The 20,016-nt window shown below is 44.7% G+C and overlaps 1 protein-coding gene across 1 annotated transcript; it reads right to left on the reverse strand.

Moving 5' to 3' along the window:
- Nucleotides 1–9,724: 9,724 nt before the first annotated feature.
- Nucleotides 9,725–18,574, reverse strand: LOC138133251 (uncharacterized). Its single transcript, XM_069051093.1, has 3 exons — nucleotides 18,036–18,574; nucleotides 17,267–17,612; nucleotides 9,725–10,495 (listed from the first exon to the last, which is right to left on the reverse strand). The coding sequence occupies exons 1-3, from the start codon at nucleotides 18,572–18,574 to the stop codon at nucleotides 9,725–9,727; spliced, it is 1,656 nt and encodes a 551-aa protein (XP_068907194.1).
- Between the last annotated feature and the right edge of the window lie 1,442 nt (nucleotides 18,575–20,016).

The following is a 20,016-nucleotide window of genomic DNA, read 5'->3' on the forward strand; positions in this document are numbered from 1 at the left end:
TTGTTTTGAAAATGATTTTGGAACAAGAAAATCGTATAGGGTCCATTTTATATTTATATTTTATATTACACTTGCTGATCTCAACAGTCTACGTCGTGTGCGCACAGGGGGTATTTTTGTTTGCGTCGGGGGACGCGGTTTAAGAGGGTGCCATCAAGAGTTTGAAATTTATGCGAGGTGTGAAGCGTTTGGATAGCGATTTCATTGAGGCTGTTTAGGGTTCGGTCGATGTATCTCTTCTGGAGGGTGATGAGTCTGTCCTGGATTGGTGTAGTGTTTGTATCTGCTTGAACTAGGTTGCTGAAATGCCTGTCTGGGAGTCGGAAAATTCGATGGATTATTTTTCTTTCACAGGCTGCAATTTGATTGAGTGTTTTTTGGGGAAGAGAGGCGTAGATGGGGGCTCGGTAGTCGACGATAGGGCGGATGAAGGTTTTGTAGGTGTGGTTTAAGTGCTTTGAATCCATGGATGCGTCCTCGGATGTGGTAGAGGAGGTTAGCTCGGTTTCTTGAGGGTTTATTGGACGTCTGGGTAGAGGGAGCAGTTGTGGGAGAATGTGACACCGAGGTAGCGAATCGTTTTTTGTTTAGGGATTGGTAAATTGTTGATGCGGAGATCGGTGAACTGGTGTTGTGGTGGTTTTTGTCCTGCATGAGGATGCTTTGGGACTTTAGGGGGTTTGGTTTTACTCTCCAAGAGTTGGTCCAGCGCTCGACGCTCTGAAGTTTTCTTTGGATAGTCTTCTGCGCAAACTCTGGGTTTTTCGAGCACGTCCACAGAGTGGTGTCGTCCACAAACATTCGAGTTTTGGTCCTGGGTGTGTCTGAAACTGGGAAATCACTGCAGTACACAAGGTATAAGATAGGGGATAGTGCTGAGCGCTGTGGGACTCCGGCGTGGATTTGGATAGGGGCTGAGTTTTGGTTTCTTACTTGTACGCTGCATGTTCGGTTTTCAAGGAAGGATTTGATCATTCGGATGAATAGGGGGTTTGCTTGAAGGGAGATGAATTTTTGGAGAAGGCCGTCACACCATACCTTGTCAAAAAGCGCGCTTTATGTCTAGGAAAACTGCGAGAGTGTACTCTGGGGGGTTTGGAGCTGCCTTGAAAAAATTTGTTACATTTTGGGTGACTTTGTTGAAAAAGCGGTTATCAAAGTGTGGGTCGTCCGGGACTTGATGAATTTGCTGGAGAATTTGGGCAAAACAGCTTGCTTTTTCCTGGGGGGTATTGAGTATTTGGTTTTGGTGTGAGACGTGATGGTTTGAGTGTTTCTTTTGGCCAGTGATTTGTTGGAAGCGCGACCAGAAGCTCTTACCGTCGCGGTAGTCGAGGGACCGACAAATGTCAATCCATTCATCCTCGCGATATTTGTTCAAGTCTCGTCTTATTTGCGCGTTAAGTTTGTTGAAAATTGTTTTTTGAAGTGGGTTTCACGTTTGGATGTATCTTCGGTAGACTTTCCGTTTTTCGTGAATTTTATTTAAGATAGGGCGCGGTATTGGGCGTTTATTTATGGGGATGTATTTCCGAGGGACGGAGATTCCTTTAGCTATTTCGGTGAATTGAGTCACTTGGGCGTCAATGGCGTTGGGGTTTGTGGTCTGGATAATTTCAGGGAGGTGTTCGCTGATTTGTCTCTTGTAAGTTTGCCAATTCGTTTGATTATAATCATCAATGGGCATGAATATGGGGCGTTCGGGGGGGCCTGCTAAGGTCAGATTTGTCACCAGGGGCAAATGGTCGGAGGTGACTGTTGTTCCGACGTGGCTTCATGTATTTATCTATGGGCTGAATCGTTCGGTTATGATTATGTGGTCTATGATTGAGCATCCTTTATGTCAAAAGAGGGTCGGGTTGTTGTGGATTATTTGGGTTTTGTTTTTCAGCTTTTCCCATCGTACTATGATCCTTCAGAGTCCTCTTACTTTGGTTTGGAGGCCAGTAAGGGTGGTGTTTTTGTCGGTTATTACCAGGTATGTGGGGTACTTGGTGTTTTTCGTTAGGAATATGGTCTTCGTTGCGATGCTTTTTTCGAGGAGCTCGGTTTTTAATTCTTCCGGCTCGGGTTTGTTGTCAAGTGCGAACACGACGAAGGCGTGTGTTTTGTCCTGTTTTGTGGTATAGTTGTGCCAGTCGATGTGTGACTTGTCTTTCAGTGTCGATTTTATATTTGTATAGTCCTCGTTGGTTTTCGCGAAGATAATTATGTTGGATCCTGTTGGTTTTAAGTCTACTTTTACCTTAGTTACGCTGTCTAGCAGTTGGATTAATTCGTTTATTACGTAGCGGCCGTGTATGATGATTGGCTGTGGTGGTCTTGGATTGGAGTCATCTTCTTGCGGAGTCGATTGTCTGTCGGTGTCCGAATCGGGGTGTTTTGTTAGGGGGTCGTATTTGTTCTTTAGTTAGATCGCTGCGGCTTCGGCGGCGTCTTCCGCGTTGGTTCGTTTTCTTTTCTGTTTAGGCATTGTGGGCCGGTTATTTGGTAATTCTTTGAGTCTTTAATAATGACACTGTGTTCACTAGGCACTGTTTTGCGGGCACTTATAAATTCGGGTCACTTTGCGTATAACTTCGAACTAGCAATGCGATGAGCACAAAAGAAGTGCCCGAGAGCACGTATATTTACATAAATGACGTCAAATTGGGCGCTACAGAGATTGCCTACATAGTTGTTTGTGCCTAATATTACTGCTATTTTTTACGTTTTATCTTAATCTAAAGTTATATGCTAATTTTACATTGTTTGCAGATTGATTCACCGTCTTGCTTTTGGTTATATATTTATGCTCAAATCCTAAAACTTTTTCCGTTTCTGTTGCAGACTGAGAATTACCTTTGTGTAATTTGTATGTATCGAGAGTGAAGTAGGGAGAAAGAGATTTTTGATGTTCCCATAGTCGCCTGTAGGGTCCTTTAGCAGGACGATTAGTTTGCCTGTCTTTCAGAGTCTGGAGAAATAGGATAGCTTCCAGCACGCATTGTATATTTGTAGCACTTCTGCTCCAATCTGTTGATGCGCCACTTTTACAATGCTTCCTTTAATTCCATCGGTTCCTGTGGCGCGGTTTCTTTTCAGCTCCGCTATTAGCACGTCCAGTTCGTCCTGTGTAAAGGGGTCTTCTGTTAGGTCGAGATGGGTGAACGAGTTGTAGTCCCGTTGCAGGGCTTGTTGTTCCTCACTGTTAGTAGTTGCAACATCGTCCGGTAGGAGGTTGTTCACCAAGTGTGTCATCGTTTCTTCGACAGATAGTCCGAGAGCTGATGACGAATTTTGGGAAGGTATTTTAGGCAATCAGAAATTTAAAAAAATGTACTATTTGAATGTTAGTGAATCTGGAATCGAGAGTCGCTAAGGGCGTTTGCGGTTATTTTACTACTGCGCAGCATATGACATTTGCAAAAAATTAATCCCCAAAAAATACTTTAGGCAACTTGAAATTATACTGATTTTTTAGTTTAGCATTTATAGATTACAGAAATAAAAATCCCAGATTATTAGGACGGTTTCAAAGTACAGCCCGACTGCCCCAAAATCATTTTTTTGGATACGCAAAAAATATACTTTAGACAGTCTGAAATTTTTATGGCAGATTTATTAATTGAATAATGAGGGTTTTAAATAATTCCCCGACTGTGAGGTGACTGCAGTCCAGGATGTAGTCCGGGGTGTTGTGCGTTGACTGGTCGTATACGGTCTTGTTCATGACAATTTTCACATAGTCAAGTCAATTTTTCGGAACTTTTCCGACCGCAGTTTTTTTTGACCATTTTTATAAAACTATAATGTCAGGGTCACTGCCAGACATTTTTCAACCATAGAATCGAGGTTAGTTTATAGTTGTAAATTTATAAAAGCAGAAGACTGCGTTTCTTTTTTGTTTCACGTATGTAACAAATTCTTTCTTCTTTACATGGGAGTTGTCAAATTAATTTTAAGTTTATTCACCACAAAATAATCAAATAAGTTACAAGGTCACCTGTAAGGGAAAGCTTTCTTAATAAGACCAGAATAAGTGTATTTAATAAGATCATTAATGTGAACTGGTTCGAAATTTCCATTTGAACAGAATTACGTAGAATAGCGTTTGCCAATTCCACGGACCAGTGCACACTTTAGTAAGCACTTCGTATTTCCTGGACTATTGTCCCTAAAGTTGAATAAACCAAATATTTAATTCCCAAGGAATTAAGTTCTTTTATTTGTATTGCCTCCGAAGTATAAGAGAGCACTGAGCACTTGTCCCGGCAGCTGGACAAGCTTAACAACCAGCCCAAAACAATAGCTGCCTGGCGCCCATTTTCCATTTTGTGAACCCACACCCTATGCTCCGAAAACCCCCTGAGAGTCCGGAGCTGTCACTGGCCAACTTTTGGTCACAGGTTGATTTGTACAACGTTGAGATTAAGACCCATTAACGTCGTAAAATGTAGCATTTATTGTTTCTTGAGCTCTATGTTGGAAGATGGGACACTGATTGCTAGCTGTGTGGTGATTTGCATCTTTGTTTCCGCTTCTGATACAGTTGGCACATTGGTGTTTACTTTCGCCCAGTTTGTGTCTGCAGTCTCGGCTTTCGTTCTCCGTGCTGGAGCAGTACCCGCATTGCTGCTCAGACCTGCAGTGCTTCGCGATGTGTCCGAAGCGCTGACAGTTGTAGCAGCGGGTCACTGTTAGGAAGTCCCGAATGTTGTGGGATCGCCAGCTGCTAAAAACTATTCCCTTCTTCAGGAGGTGCTGCCTAGCTGCCGGGCCGTCTTTTTCAAGAATAAATAGCGTAGCGTCAAATTGGACGCTGCACTTCCGGAACATACATGGTTACAGAGGGTATAGACCTTTTTGTATTTTAAATCTTGAATTACTTAATCACTTAAAACTATTGACTAATTTAAGCAAACCCTATCAGGTCTGTGAAGCAGATAATTGAGGTGTGAATTTACACTACAATGATTAAATAGCTGGCAGGGGCCAGGCCGGAGATCCGTCTCAGTCCTTTTGATTTTGAATGCTGTGTGCTCTGATTTTATTTCGCGTGTGGTGCAGTGTTGCTGTCACCGTGGGGTACTGCTTTCGGCACGCGTCTGGTTCTCCATGCTGGTGTTTGATTAACGGTTATGTGTTCGCAATTGTTTGCTGCCTAGGCAAATAGGATGTGTGTATTCTTCGCGTTTGAGCGGTTCGTGTGGATCAGCAATCACTCTGGCTCAATGTCGATGGTTGACGGGGTTGCTGTCGCTAGTTCCACAAAGATCTGTCCGTTGCAGAGGGCAGGAACCATTGATAGTTCCGGAGGCCAGGCTCTGATCTCTTCGTGTATCAGTTCCTGGGCGGATAAGTATTTGGGGCATTCGAGGATCCCGTGGATGGGATCGGCAGTTGCGCCGGGGCAAATCTTCTTTGCCAATCCGATAAAGATGGCAGCCGAATTCGCCATGGCCGGTGAAGACTTGTGTCCGCATGAAGTCCGGTTTGGAAAGTGCGGCCAGTTCAGTGGTGACGTCTGGGAGAAATGCATGTGTGACTCGGCCCTTAGTTATGTTGTCCCATCTCGTTTGCGAGATGTCTTCAGCACGCAGTTGTAGGTAGACTCCGGCGTGGGCTGTGGAGTCGAACATATCTGGGGTGATAAGTTCACCCTGAAACAGAGGCTTGGCCGCGTTTCAGCGCCCTGAGTGTGTTGGCGCGGTCGATCTCCAGGTCCGTTGGGAGCAGTCCAGCGATGACCCCGGCAGCGTAGGTCGAGACCGAGACATAACTACTTGGCGCACGAAAGTACCATACAGCAATAGTTAATTCCTTTGGACTTTGGTGCGATTTAACTTGTTTATCCACATTGGTGAGGCGTATGTCAATATGGGGAGAATTGCACCGCGATATATTGTCTTTAGGGCTGCCGAGGCGGTTTATCCCCAGTGGCGGGCGGCACGACAGGCCCAGAGTGATGCTTCGGGTTCTTTGGGTGGCATAAGCAGCGTTAAGTTCGAAATTAAACTTGGGTCGATTATGAGCCCAAGTATCGCTGATTGTTCACGCTCTTGACCAGGGCATCGTATAGGAGCAGCCGGATGTCCCGCTGGTGGACGCGCGGAGGTAACTTGTGGACCATAAAGACCGTCTTCTCGGTTGACAATGTTGGTTTATTTTCGGTGGCCCAATTTGTCACGAGGTCGAGAGCTGTTTGGGCGACGGTTTTCAAAATTTGTCGGGAGTCATGAGCGACGATGATGGCAAGATCGTCTGCATAAGCCACTACCTTTGTACTCTCGGGCCACTCGGCGTTTAGAAGTGGGTACAGCAGAAAGTTACACAGGGTTGGGCCCAAGACTGAGCCCTGGGGATAGCCCTTTGTTATTTTCTTTTGTGTAGTTACGTCTCCCTGTGTAAAAAGCACCATACGATCGGTCAGGTAGCTTTTAATTGTAGCTAGAATCTCATGCGGCAGATGTCTATCCCTTAGAGTGCTGAATAGGCCAGGCCACCAGACGTTGTCGAACGCACCTGGGATGTCGTTATCATGTATTTGCGAGGTGAATCGGAGACCGCCGTAAGAGAGCGTCGGTAGTGGAGCGGCCTGGTGAAAACCCAAATTGGACAGGGAATTGTAGCGGTGTGATTATGTGTATAAGTTTGAACTTGATGGGCTTTTCCAGTATTTTTGCGTACGGAGGGAGTAGAGTGATAGGACGGTAGTTTTTTACGCTGCCCATGTCACCAGAGGAGTCTTTGAGTAGCACGACTAAATTTCCAGATTTCCAAGTTTGTGGGAAGTATCCTCTACTCCAGCACGCGTTGTAGATTCGCAAAAGGGAGCGTCCCGTCCACGGGTGGAGCAGGTTGATAAGCCGTCCCGCGAGCCGATCGGTTCCCTGTGCTTTGTTCGGCTTGATTTCCTGAATGAGGCGGTTGAGGCCTTCTTCAGTGAAAAGGTCGTTATCATGTAGCAACGGTTCCAGGGCTGTACAGCCGCTTTCGCATAGCATTTCCGTGCATCATCCTGCAGGAATTCTTTGTTGGTTGGGAGGTTCGCTTCTCGATGGAGTCGAGTATTCCTGACGAGCCACGGGGCGTTGAAAGCCGCTCGAAGGAATTTATTCTGCACGACCTGCAGCTTCTGGAGTTGCGTGTGGGACACGTTCCTCCAGATCGCAGATTGACCAGCGAATTAAGTTGTCCTCGAACCATCTGACCGCGAGTTTTCGCGTGCTCGAGTTGAGCGTTGAACCGGAGGTAGTTGTCGAAAGAAATGCCGTGGTACCGGACCTCGTTTTTCCACGGTATGGGTTGGTCGAACATGACGATTTCGCCAACCGGACGGTGAAGACGCCGACGAGTAAAAAGAATCGCACTGCTTTTATCTGGATACACATCGATTCGCCAGAGGCGAAACCATGTCTCCAGACTCTTCACAGCCCTCTGAAGCCGTTCCGTAATTACTACGGGCGACCAAGAGCGCGTGAGAATTGCAGTGCCGTCTGCATACAGCGCGATTTTTGTTTGGTCGGGTTTCGGAATGTCGGCAGTGAAGATTGCGTACAGAGTCCTGTGGGACGCCTGCCTCGATGTCGCGTACCGCTGAGAAAATATTTCCGACTTTCGCGTGAAAGTTTCGATTCGCAAAGAATGAATTAATCAATTTGACCGTTGCTTTTTGCAATGAATTCGGTAACGTGAAGGATTTGATCCGACGTCGAATGTTGGGGGCGAAATCCAAATTGTTCGTCAGGTAAGATTTGGTTCTCGTTAGTCACTCTGACCAGACGGGTCAGAATGACTTTTTCGAGAACTTTCCCTATTGAAGATAGGAGACTGATCGGCCGATGATTCTGGGGAAATTTCGGATCTTTCCCGGGCTTCGAAATGAAAATGACGTTGGCCTTTTTCCATCCACTCAAATTCGGAGGTGGCAAACCGACCGCAACTCGCAAATTTGGCCCTTGTCCTTTGGTACTTCGACGAGTACCAATAGCAGGGGTAGTTTTGACCTGCCGGAGGTCATTCTGGTCACCTTGATGGGTGCCAGACCTTGGACCTCCAGGTCAGCCTTCACGTCGTCGAGACCGATCTCGACTGGAACCGTCCTCAGCACGGCTCTGAGGGTTCTCGCCTCGGGGAGTGAGAAGGAGTGAAATGGGATTTTTCTCTCCTCCAGGAGTCGTGTCAATACACGGTGGTCGTCAGAAGTTTTCGGGCTCAACCGGATTCCGTCGACACAGGACTTGGCCTTCGTGAAATTGATGCGTTTCACGGCCATCGCTTGGGAAATTCCGGCCCACTTTGCCGCGTCGCGGACAATGACCGGCGGAATTTTGTTCGCGCCTGGCGGTTGGTTTCCCGCCACTTTGGGCGTGGGAACTGACTTTTCAGACGCTGTCTGCGAGACCTGAGGGGTCTGAGACGTCGCCTTCTTGGGAACCTCTGAAGGAGATTCCCTGCTGGGACCTGACGATTGAGAATCGGTGTGGCGCTTGCGACGCCTTACCTCTGTGAATCCTGCTCCGTTGTCTGGCTCGACTGCCTCCTCCATCATGGTGGAAGGTTCGGCCTGGGCGGGCTTTGGGGTTGGGGGATCTGAGGAGGAGACGTCCATGACTGGGTCGTCATCTTCATCGTCCTCCTCGATGTGGGAGAGGACGTCAGATGTGGCGAGCAGTGCCAGGGTGTCGTCTCTCTCCTTGCGAAGAGTCACGACCAACTCCCTCAGCACCTGCAGCTCCTCCATCATCTGCTTCACGTCCCCCGGCGTGAGGTTCAGGTGAGGTGCCATCGTTTAGTTGACACGACACAGGATTGATTGTCTTTGTTTGTATAATTCGCTCAGTACTTCAGCCGACAAGCGGCTTGGGAAACTGAGACTTTGCTCGGTGAAAATTTTGAAGCGCTCGGAGAAACACGTCTGGCTCGTACCAATGCACAAGCGAGACTCAGTAATCTGTACAGGAATAACAGGAATAACATGTCTGACTTTTTACGGGGTTCGAGTCCTAGACTCTTATTTCCCCAATCTGGCTGGCAGTCACCTACTCATATAATGTGTAGGGCTGTGACAGACTTGTCAAGTATCGAGTCACCGTAAACTCTAGCTGATCGGCCTTCAGTTGCGAATCCAGCAGGTCGAGTTTACGGTGTGGGAGTGGGGTTGTGAGATACACAAATCGCGAGAAAATGGGGACTGCAGAGAACCTAGATCGTCGTCGGAATGCTCCCGCTTTTGCGTGACAACGAGGGCAAAAAACTGCAGAAAAAACCCCTTGTCGGAGCCGAAGAAAAATGGGGGAACGCTCGGAAAACAAATGTAGAAACTACGCAACAATGGAACATCGAAACCTAATCGCTACAAATATTTACCGGTTAGGATTCCGTTAACCTGGTCCTCGGAACTGAAGTCGGCCCTGGTGCGGAATCTGGAACACACTAAGGCTAGGGCCACACTACAGACTAAATAATCGGCCGATAATTTAGTCCTATTGGGTGGCTTCCGCGCCCACCAGGTAAACTAAACTGTTTTCGATCATCTGTCGGCCGACTACAATCGCTTTAGTGTGCGCACTCACATAAGTCCTCATACGTATTAAGCAACCAACTAAACTGTCGGCCGATGAAAAGTCTGTAGTGTGACCCTAGCCTTAGTGGTGATGCATTAATTTCTGCTCCAGAACTTGCGATTGCTCTGGAACAAAATCTGGGGAAATTTTGTCGGAGGACTGGAGGTGTAGGAGCCTCAGTCCTGTCGGAGAAGCAGACACTTTGGCCGCTTGTGCCGCATAGGGGCATTCTCGTCGTAATTGACGGATTCGCGCACGAGTGGGTTCGGGTGTACAGCCGCTTTCGCATAGAATTTCCGTGCATCATCCAGCAGGAATTCTTTGATGGTGGGGAGGTTCGCATCTCGATGGAGTTGAGTGTTCCTGACGAACCACGGGGCATTAAAAGCCGCTCGGAGGAATTTGTTCTGCACGATCTGCAGCTTCTGGAGTTGCGTGTGAGACACGGTCCCCCAGATCGCAGAGCCGTACATCATGGACGGTCGGATCATTGTACGGTAAATTGTGATTTTATTCTTGATGGACATCTTAGTTCGCCGATTGACCAGCGAGTTAAGCTGCCCTCGAACCATCTGACCGCGAGTTTTCGCGTACTCGACTTGATTGTTGAACCGGAGGTGGTTATCGAATGAAATGCCGAGGTACCGGACCTCGTTTTTCCACGGAATGAGTTGTTCGAACATTTCGATTTCGCCAACCGGACGGTGAAAACGCCGGCGGGTGAAAAGAATCGCACTGCTTTTGTCTGGGTTCACATCGATTCGCCAGAGGCGGAACCATGTCTCCAGACTCACTACCGCCCTCTGCAGTCGCTCCGTAATTTTTACGGGCGACCAGGAGCGCGTGAGAATTGCAGTGTCGTCTGCATACAGCGCGATCTTTGTTTGGTCGGGTTTCGGAATGTCGGCAGTGAAGATTGCGTACAGAGTCGGTGAGAGCACCGAGCCCTGTGGGACGCCTGCCTCGATGTCGCGTTCCGTTGAGAAAACATTCCCAATTTTCGCGTGAAAGTTTCGATTTTGAAGAAATGAATTGATCAGTTTGACCATCGCCAGTGGCACGCCGGCAACGTGCCAGACTGTGTCAAAGGCTTTGGCCACATCAAGAAAAATCGCGCCTGTAATGTAATGTAATAGATGGTTCTTGTCTTCTTGATCGAGGCTCTTCTTAGGGACATGCAATAATGGATCATGGACGGTTCTTTTTCTCTTACGTTTATTAATGTGATACACTACATATCTGCGGGAGTTGGACCGGAGGTTCCAGCCCGACTTTGACACTGACACTTATCGACTTGGTGTTGATGACATGAGTTTTACGTCTAAGTGTGTTTTACAATAGGGGTTACTACTTATATATGTGCCAAACTGCACACGACATTCATAATCTTGCGGACGTACCTAATATTGCACCACTAGGTACGACATACTTAATATTGCAGACGTACATAGTATTGCACCACTACACCTCCCCCTTTTAAAGGAATGTCTTTTCGCTTGGAAAATTTTGAAATTTAAAAATGAAAGGAAAAACAGAAAAATTGAATGGAAAAATTGAACAAGTGAAAAGGCATTTTACAAGTTACAAATTAATTAATTGACAAAGGATGATTTGATGATGAAGACTTAACTTTAAAACTTAAATCTAATTGAGTTTAACAATATTTTTATTTATTCCTTTTTTAACTAATTAAATTACTTATAATACTTACAAATTCTATCTTTATGTACTAAGAATTCTTTCCCGTTAGCGGCTGTTAACGTGCAGTTCGCTTCACTCACGCACTTCACTTTGAACGGTCCGGAAAAAACAGGGTCGAACTTTTGTCGCACTTCACTTTTTACTAAAACTAAATCGTTCGGGTTTACATTAAACTTTCGCGCCTGTTTATCATGATTAGTTTTTCTTTTATGCTTGATTTGTTGCAGATACTGATTGGATCTTGCAAGTGCTGTTTGTAAACGGTATTTAACCTCCTTTGCATAAGATTCAACATTGTAAAGAGGGTCTATGTGTGAACTTAAAAAATCACTAGGTAAATTCGGCTTTTTAGCAAATACCAATTCAAATGGGCAATAATTATGAACTGTCGACGGTGTTGTATTATAGCAATATGTGAAATATTTCATCCATGTGTCCCAATCAATTATGTAATCATTTATGTACATTCTTAGATATTCGTTTAAAACTCTATGATTGCGCTCTACAGTTCCAACAGTTTGAGGTCTGTATGGCGTTGACGTCATGTGGTTTATGTCAAACAACTTGTTTAGTTCAGTAAGGGTTTCGTTAATGTATTCAGTACCCATATCAGTACGAATTTCTTTCATTGGCCCGTATACCAATATAAAATTTTCAAAGATTGCGTTCGCAACCGTTTTAGCTTCTTTGTTCGGGATAGGAACAGTTACAAGATATTTTGTTAATTCGCATTCCATTGTAACAGCGTAAGCATTACCTGACGATGTCCTTATAAAAGGTCCGATTGTATCAATAATGAGTAATGACTATATCAAATGCATTTTGAGGACTGGGTGTAATACACATTGGCTCTATATTTTTTACTTTTGCTTTATTAACTTGACACTCATGACATGTTTTAACAAATTTAGCAATATCTTTCTGCATGTTTTTCCAGTAATAATATGATCTCAATTTTGTTAATAAGCGTTTTTTACCGCAATGTCCTCCTAAAATTGGATCTCTGTGAAATTTAGTGATTAACTCCTGTTTCTTGGTAGCTTCGCAAATTTTTTCAATTGGGTTGGTTAATCATATTTTCAAAGATTTTAATGTGTTATTCGTTATTGCCTTGAATTCTGACCGTGGGACATTTAAAAATTTGACTATCGAGCTCGAGTTGTAACTTATTTATCCCTTGCTCACTGGCTATTCTTTCAAGCCTGGAAATAACTTGCGCTAGAGCTAGTTCTTCCTTAGTGACGCTACTGTCTAAATTAATATTAATACGCGCGCGCTTTGAATTGTGTGCTTTGATTTGCACTCTGTGATACTGTGTATCCATAAGAAATAATAATTTCGGCAAACGATACACTTCAAAATTTTCGATTACTTCATAAACCTGTGGTAAATCACAGTTCATTTGTTTGTTTTGATGGCATCGCATTTTTTCTTGTCATTGACCTTGTCTGCATAGCCATAACCTGTGCTTGGGAATGTTGCAATTCACGTAATTCTTCGACATCTAATCGCGAGAGTGCATCTGCTCCGGTATTATTTTTACCTTGTATGTACTCAACATGAAAATCAAATTCTTCTAGATCTAGTCTCATTCGCGTAAGCTTTGAACTTGGGTTTTTCATTGAGAAAAGATAAACTAACGGTCGATGATCGGATGTTACTGTAAATTTTCGACCATAAACGTACGGACGAAAGTGTAAAATTGCAAAATGAATAGCAGCTAATTCTTTTTCTATTATTGATTTATTAAGCTCACCTTTAGTGAAAGCTCGAGACGCATAGGCAATTGGTAATTCATGGTTACCTTGAACTTGACTCAAAATTGCGCCGCATGCATATTTTGCTGCGTCAGTTGTGATGATAAATGGTTTATCAAACTCTGGATATTTTAAAATTGGTGGATTGACTAACGCATTTTTTAATTTATGAAAACAATTTTCACAATCTTCAGTCCAACTGAATACTGAATTTTTCCGTGTTAGTTTATTTAAACAATGTGTAAGAGATGCGAAATGTGGAATGAAACGTCGGTAATAATTACAAAAAGCAACGAATCTTTTTACGGCGTCTGCGTTACTGGGTCTAGGATAGTTTTTGATGATTTCGAATTTGGATTCATCTGGTAAAATTCCACGGTCTGTGATGTGATGACCCAAATATGTTACATCTGTACGAAAGAACTGACATTTTTCGGGGTTTAATTTGAGACAATATTATCGGCAAGTTTCAAAAACTGTTTTTAGATTTTTCAAATGGTGTTTTTCAGAACAACCTGTCACTATTAGATCATCCATGTACATGAACGCTTTTTCTGGTGATAACGCTGAAAATGCAATGGTCATCATGCGTTGAAAACTGTTTGGGCTGACAGAAAGTCCAAATGGTAATCTTTTAAATCGATATGTTCCGGAATCTACCGTGAAGCTTGTGATATCACGTGATTTTTCTTCTAAGGATACTTGGTGAAATCCTGACATTAAATCCAATACAGAAACCATTTAGCTCTACCTAACTGATCTAGAATATCCTCAATTCGTGGTAAAGGGAAACGATCAGCTATTAATTTTTTGTTAACGGCTCTGAAATCGACTACTAGTCTCCATTTTTTATCGCCATTTACCGATTTTTTAGGAACTAATAAGACTGGAGAGTTGTAACTACTAATTGAACTTTCGATGATGTCATTTTCTAGCATTTTTTCTACTTGGCTGTTAATTTCTGCCTTTTGTGCCTGTGGTATTCTATAATTTTTTATGTAGACTGGGTTATTGTCAGTTGTTCTTAAAGTTTGTTGGTAAAAATTATTGTGAGTTAATTTATCTGAATTTAAAGCAAACACGTCTGAAAATTCTTTACATAAATTTATCAGATCTCTTTCTGCAGAGGGTGGACAATCGTTGATATTTAACTGATTCATGAGTTTAGTGTTTCTTACGAAGGATTCATTTTTAATGCAAAAAATATTATAGTTTAAGTTTTCAGATTTTAAAGTTAAATTTTGAATTGTTACATCATGTAAATTGGTATTAATAAAAGTAAGTAATGAGTTTGATTTTGATGATATTGTTCTTTGTACCATTACTCCTTCGGCAACTTCCTGATTTGGAATGAATGAATTATGATAAGAGTTACTTAATTTGACTTCTCGTGTGACTTCTGACCATGCTGGAATTACAAAAGAATTTTCTTCTAGTCCACTTTGAGTTGATACCCTGTATATTTCATGTTCTGCTTTAATTGTTAATGACCAGTCATCGTAATTTATGACACATTTGTAATACGTTAGAAAGTCTCTACCTAAAATTCCATCTGCCGGTATAGGAAAATCGTTATCTACTACCTGAAATTCTTGTTTTACACATTTTTCATAATGGTTTAGTGAAATGTTTGAAGTTATTGCTAGCTCAGATTCTATGGATGAACTTGTTACGCCATGGATTGTACATTTTTTGCGATATTTAGGATGATTAGTTCTAATTTTGTTTTGCTTAATAAGTGAAATGTCGGCTCCTGTGTCTACTAAAAAACTACAAGTATTGTACGTTGCGTCGGTGTTCAAAAAAACAAAATTTGAATATGACAAATTGATTTTGAATGAATTTGTTACATTTCCCCCTCCCTGCTGTTCGGCAGAGGGCCTTCGCGGTTTTCCGAATTGAAACTGCGTACGTTTGAATTTTGAAAATTTCTCGCATTGTTACGATTCCCGTAGCTTCTGGTGTTATTATGCGTGTAACTTGATCTGGCATTGTTTTGATCATGACCTACATTAAAGTTTTGTTGATTACGCCAGTTCCCATTATTTGGTCGTCTATTATAATTATTTCCTTGATTTGAATTGCCTCTACGATTCGAAAAATTTTGTCTATTATTGTTGTAACTGTTGTTTTAATTTTTTCTCGAATTTGTAAACAGAACATTTGAGGAATTTGAATCAGAATCGACGGTTATAAATTTTGTCACTGCATCATGCAAATTTTCAAAATTACCTGCTTCCATTATTAATTTTGTTCTCTCCGATCTGCGTTTGAAGCCATTGTTCTTATCGCTCTGTTTTTAGCAAAAGTTTCAGCTGTATCAGCTCGGACTCCTTCAGACAAGTAAGCAGATTGTAAACTAGCAGCTAGTTCATTTATTTGGTTCGTGAACGATACCGCGTCTTTCCCATTTTGTTTCAGCGTTAACAATTTTGCTTCGATTGTATGAGATTTTTCTCCGCTGCATTTTTGTTTCAGGATTTGAGTTGAATGATTTCATCTAAATTTCGGATATCATCTGTTACTGCTAGCCTAGCTTTACCTGTTAATCTGGTTTTTGCAAAATTAACTGCATTTTCTTCCTGTCCTTCACAATTTGCTTTCAAAAGTGTTATTGCGTCAATGAAAGAAATAAGTCCCGATACGTCACCGTTAAATGATTTGGGCACGAGCTTGTCGGCTAAATTAAAAAATTCAGATGTGGTTAAAGGCATCTTGGTGTTTGTCGGGGTATCACTTTCTGAGTCGCCGTCTGTTTGCAAAATATTTATATCTATAGGTACGATAGATGAATTAGGTACCACATATTTAATTTCCAAATTAGTAAATGCTAAAATTGTACGATCTCTTAATTTGTCAAAATGTTTGTTGACCCACTCTTTATGCTCTGGAGTTAGCCTTGTCCAATAAGTATTCGCAGTGTTAACGAATTTATTAAAATATTTGACTAAATTGTGAACAATTTCTTCTCTCACACTTTGTTGCTTGGGAATTTGTGACTTAATGGCTCGTTTTGCTTGATTATTGTGAGCTTCTTTTATTTTGATAAATGAGTTTGAAATTTCTTCCCATAAAATTGATGTAATAGACATATGAAATTGCAACTTTGTGATTGAGAAAGAAAAAGTTAATGATGACAATACATAACAGAAATGATTAGTTCGATTTATTGCTACACACCATCCTATGTCGCAATATCAGCAACTTTGCAAGTTTTTGGCCTCATTCAGACGATTAACTAATATAAATTTTGAATTATTAACAAATTACACATCATTGCTGGATGCTACTCTTCTGATTGTTCTGCGCTTAACGTGCCGCGTGTACAAGTTGAGGAGTTTAATAACAAATTTGATAACCATTATCGCGAACATAATGTACAGCATTACCTCAAACTCACTGGAGAAACTGACTTGTGGCTCCTGAACAATGAAGTTGGAATTTACCACTGCATTTTCGGCGAGGTCCTGGGTGGTTGTGGCCTCTTTACTTTTCGTGGTCCCCATGTTAGTGGAGCTCGAGATCTTGACTCACCCGGTGCATGTTACTTGTCACTTGTCACGGTCGCCATGTAATGTAATGTAATAGATGGTTCTTGTCTTCTTGATCGAGGCTCTTCTTAGGGACATGCAATAATGGATCATGGACGGTTCTTTTTCTCTTACGTTTATTAATGTGATACACTACATATCTGCGGGAGTTGGACCGGAGGTCCCAGCCCGACTTTGCCACTGACACTTATCGACTTGGTGTTGATGACATGAGTTTTACGTCTAAGTGTGTTTTACAATAGGGGTTACTACTTATATAGGTGCCAAACTGCACACGACATTCATAATCTTGCGAACGTACCTAATATTGCACCACTAGGTATGACATACTTAATATTGCAGACGTACATAGTATTGCACCACTACACGCCGGTCGAATGCCGTTGACCGTTGCTTTTAGCAATGAATTCGGTAACGTGAAGAATTTGATCCGACGTCGAATGTTGGGGGCGAAATCCAAATTGTTCGTCAGGTAAAATTTGTTTCTCGTTAGTCACTCTGACCAGACGGGTCAAAATAACTTTTTCGAGAACTTTTCCTATTGAGGATAGGAGACTGATCGGCCGATGATTCTGGGGAAATTTCGGATCTTTCCCGGGCTTCGGAATGAAAATGACGTTGGCCTTTTTCCATCGAGAAGAAAAGTGGCAGAGTCGCAGGCTGGCGTTGTTTTGTTTGGAATGTTATCTGGTCCGGGTGCTTTTTTCACCTTGAGAGACCCGATAATTTTTCGGACCTCCGCCGGCGAAGTTGGTGTAGTGCTTGTTTCGATTTGTCTCGACAGAATGTCTTCGATCTGATGCTCGATTCGCTCGATGTGATCGACGTCGGCGTCTTCGATGTTCGGCCTGCATTGCAGTTCCAAACTGTCGGCGAACGCCTCCGCTTTCTCCTCATTCGAGAAAAGTGGCTTTTTGTTTGAGCGGAGCGCTTTCGCCATTCTCCAGATCGAGTTGTCCTCTGGAGTGAGAGATTCGAGTTTTCTTTCCCATTGATCATTGCGGTGATCAATGAGCGCGTACTTGACTTCATTGCCGAGACGATTCGCCTCCCTCCTGTCGACGGCGTCGCCAGTCCGGTGAGCTAGGCGCCTCGCAAGATTTTTCGCACGGATGAGGTCAACGATCCATTGCGGTACATTGTTTTTGTGTCGCGGCTCGACCCGAATTCGAGTTGAGTGAGTCATCGCTGTTGTGATTTTACGCTCGAGCGTGCCAGCTGCGCGCTCAAGGTCGTCGACATTCCTGATGCGGGGAACAGGTCCGTACTCGAGATTTAATAATTCCGTAAAACGCGGCCAATTGATGTTTTGAACGGGTGTGTTTGTAATGTCGTTTGCCTCGTCACCGATATGCATCAGGACGGGCACGTGGTCTGAGTCGAGCGCCTGAGAAGCGTGAAGTCGTAATTGAAATGGAACATTTTTGACGAGTGCAATGTCTAATATGTCGGCGTGAAAATCGCGTGCATCATAGTACGTCGGCTCTGGCGGAGCTTCGATTATCATGTCTGTGTTGTCCGCGAGCTCGAGTAAAATTCGACCGTTGCGGTTGGCCCTTCGACTGCCCCAGACCTGGTGCTTGCAGTTGAAGTCACCCGCGGCGATGACCGAGGCGCCGGTATCTAATATTTCCGTGATGTCATTTTCTTGGAGCAGAATTTGCGGCGGGTGGTAGCACGAGATGATCGTCAATGGACCGTTAACGGTCTCGATTCTCACCGCAGTGGCTTCCAAGTTTTGGAGCACGGGAAGCGCGATCTGGTAGTGTGGGAGTGTGCGGCGCACGTAAATGGCTGTTCCTCCTCCAGGACCGTGGGGACGGTCGCTGCGGTACAATTCATAACCCCGGATTTTAGGGTCCGCAATCCCGGCGTTAAGGTTGGTCTCGCTGACCAACAAAACGTCGAGTTCATGATCGTCTGCGAAGATCTCCAGCTCGTTGCGGGAGTTTCGCAGACCGCGTGCATTATGAAATGCGATCTGCAGCGACCTCACTCTCCTTTCTTGTGCTGGCATTTAGCAACCAGAGGGGAGATTGGGGAGGAGAGCGAGCACTTTCCCAAGAATTTCATCCTTGGTGCTCGAGGACTGAATCGCGAGCAGAATGTCCATGAGGGCATTTCCGTTCGCGGCGGGTTTTTTTGGCGCTTGCCGGGCCGGGGGGTTGGGGGCGCGGGCGCGGGCGCGGGTTTTTTGGACGCCGCTGCATCCGCAAAACTTTTCCCCGTGCTGGGCTTGTTCCCTGCACTCGGAGCTGGGGCTGATTGCCTGGCAGCTGCAGGGGGTTGTTGCCTTGAAGAGGCCTGACTGGGAGCGGGGGCGCGGTTTGAGTTTTGGCCCGGCTGGAGTTTGTTTCCCAGGTACCCACGTGGGAACCTGGGGCAGCCACGGTAGCTGGCAGTGTGGCCGCCGCCGCAATTGGCGCACCTCGCGGCGATTTCTTTGGACTTTTTGCAGTCCTTTGACTCGTGTCCCTCGCCGCACTTCACGCACTTCGCGAGTGCGTGACAGTTCTTCTGAGAGTGGTGAAACCGTTGGCACCGGTGACATTGTGCCGTTGACCCCTTCTTGTGGGGCAGCTCCACCGAGATTCTGAGGTGGCAAACCGTCCTCAAATCGAAGATTTGCCCCTTGTCCTTTGGCACTTCGACAAGTACCAACGGAAGGGGCAATTTTGATCTGCCTGAGATCATTCTGGTCACCTTGATTGGTGCCAGACCTTGATCCACCAGGTCTGACTTGATGTCGTCGAGGCTGATCTCGACGGGGACCGTCCTCAGCACGGCTCTGAGGATTTTCGCCTCGGGGAGAGCGAACGAGTGAAACGGCACTCGTCTCTCCTCAAGGAGTCGCGTCAATGAACGGAAGTCGTCGACAATGACCGGATTCACCCGGATGCCGTCGACGCACGGTTTGGCCTTGCTGAAGTAGATGCGCCGTTGCGTCATCACTTGAGCGAGACCGCTCCACTTTGCCGCCTCCCGAACAATGATCGGCGGAATCTTGCTCGCGGCGGGCGGCTGGTTTCCCGCCACTTTTGGCGTGGGAACCGGATTGTTTGGCGTCGGCTACGAGACCTGAGGGGTCTGGGCCAACTTGGTCTTCTTGACCTTTCGGGGAACCTGTGATGGAGGTTCCCTGTCGGGTCCTGAAGTTTGGGGTTCGGGGTGAGGTGAGGGGTGGCGTTTGCGGTACCTGACCTCGATGAATGGGGCTCCGTTTTCAGGCTCGACTATCTCCTCCACCGAGGTGGAAGGTTCGGCCTGGTCGGACTCTGGGGATGGTGGTGTTGACGGTGAGACGTCCATTTCGGGATCCTCGTCATCGTCGTCCTCGGTGATGTGGGAACGAACGTCAGACGTGGCGAGCAGTGCCAGGGTGTCGTCTCTCTCCTTGCGAAGAGTCACGTCCAACTCCCTCAGCAAAATCTAACTATCCTATCCTAAGCGAGGTTCAAA

The sequence above is a fragment of the Tenebrio molitor genome, chromosome 6 (assembly GCF_963966145.1).
Source record: "Tenebrio molitor chromosome 6, icTenMoli1.1, whole genome shotgun sequence".
Lineage (NCBI taxonomy): Eukaryota > Metazoa > Arthropoda > Insecta > Coleoptera > Tenebrionidae > Tenebrio > Tenebrio molitor.

What these genes read in the sequence shown, in the direction of transcription:
- LOC138133251 (XM_069051093.1), bottom strand. Translation starts at nt 18,574, where the DNA reads ATGCCAGCACAAGAAAGGAGAGTGAGGTCGCTGCAGATCGCATTTCAT. An exon ending in GAAGCTCCGCCAGAGCCGAC is followed by an intron (nt 17,613 to 18,035) that starts GTACTATGATGC and finishes CGCCGTCGACAG; the next exon opens with GAGGGAGGCGAATCGTCTCG. An exon ending in AAATTATCGGGTCTCTCAAG is followed by an intron (nt 10,496 to 17,266) that starts GTGAAAAAAGCA and finishes GGCGTCCCACAG; the next exon opens with GGCTCGGTGCTCTCACCGAC.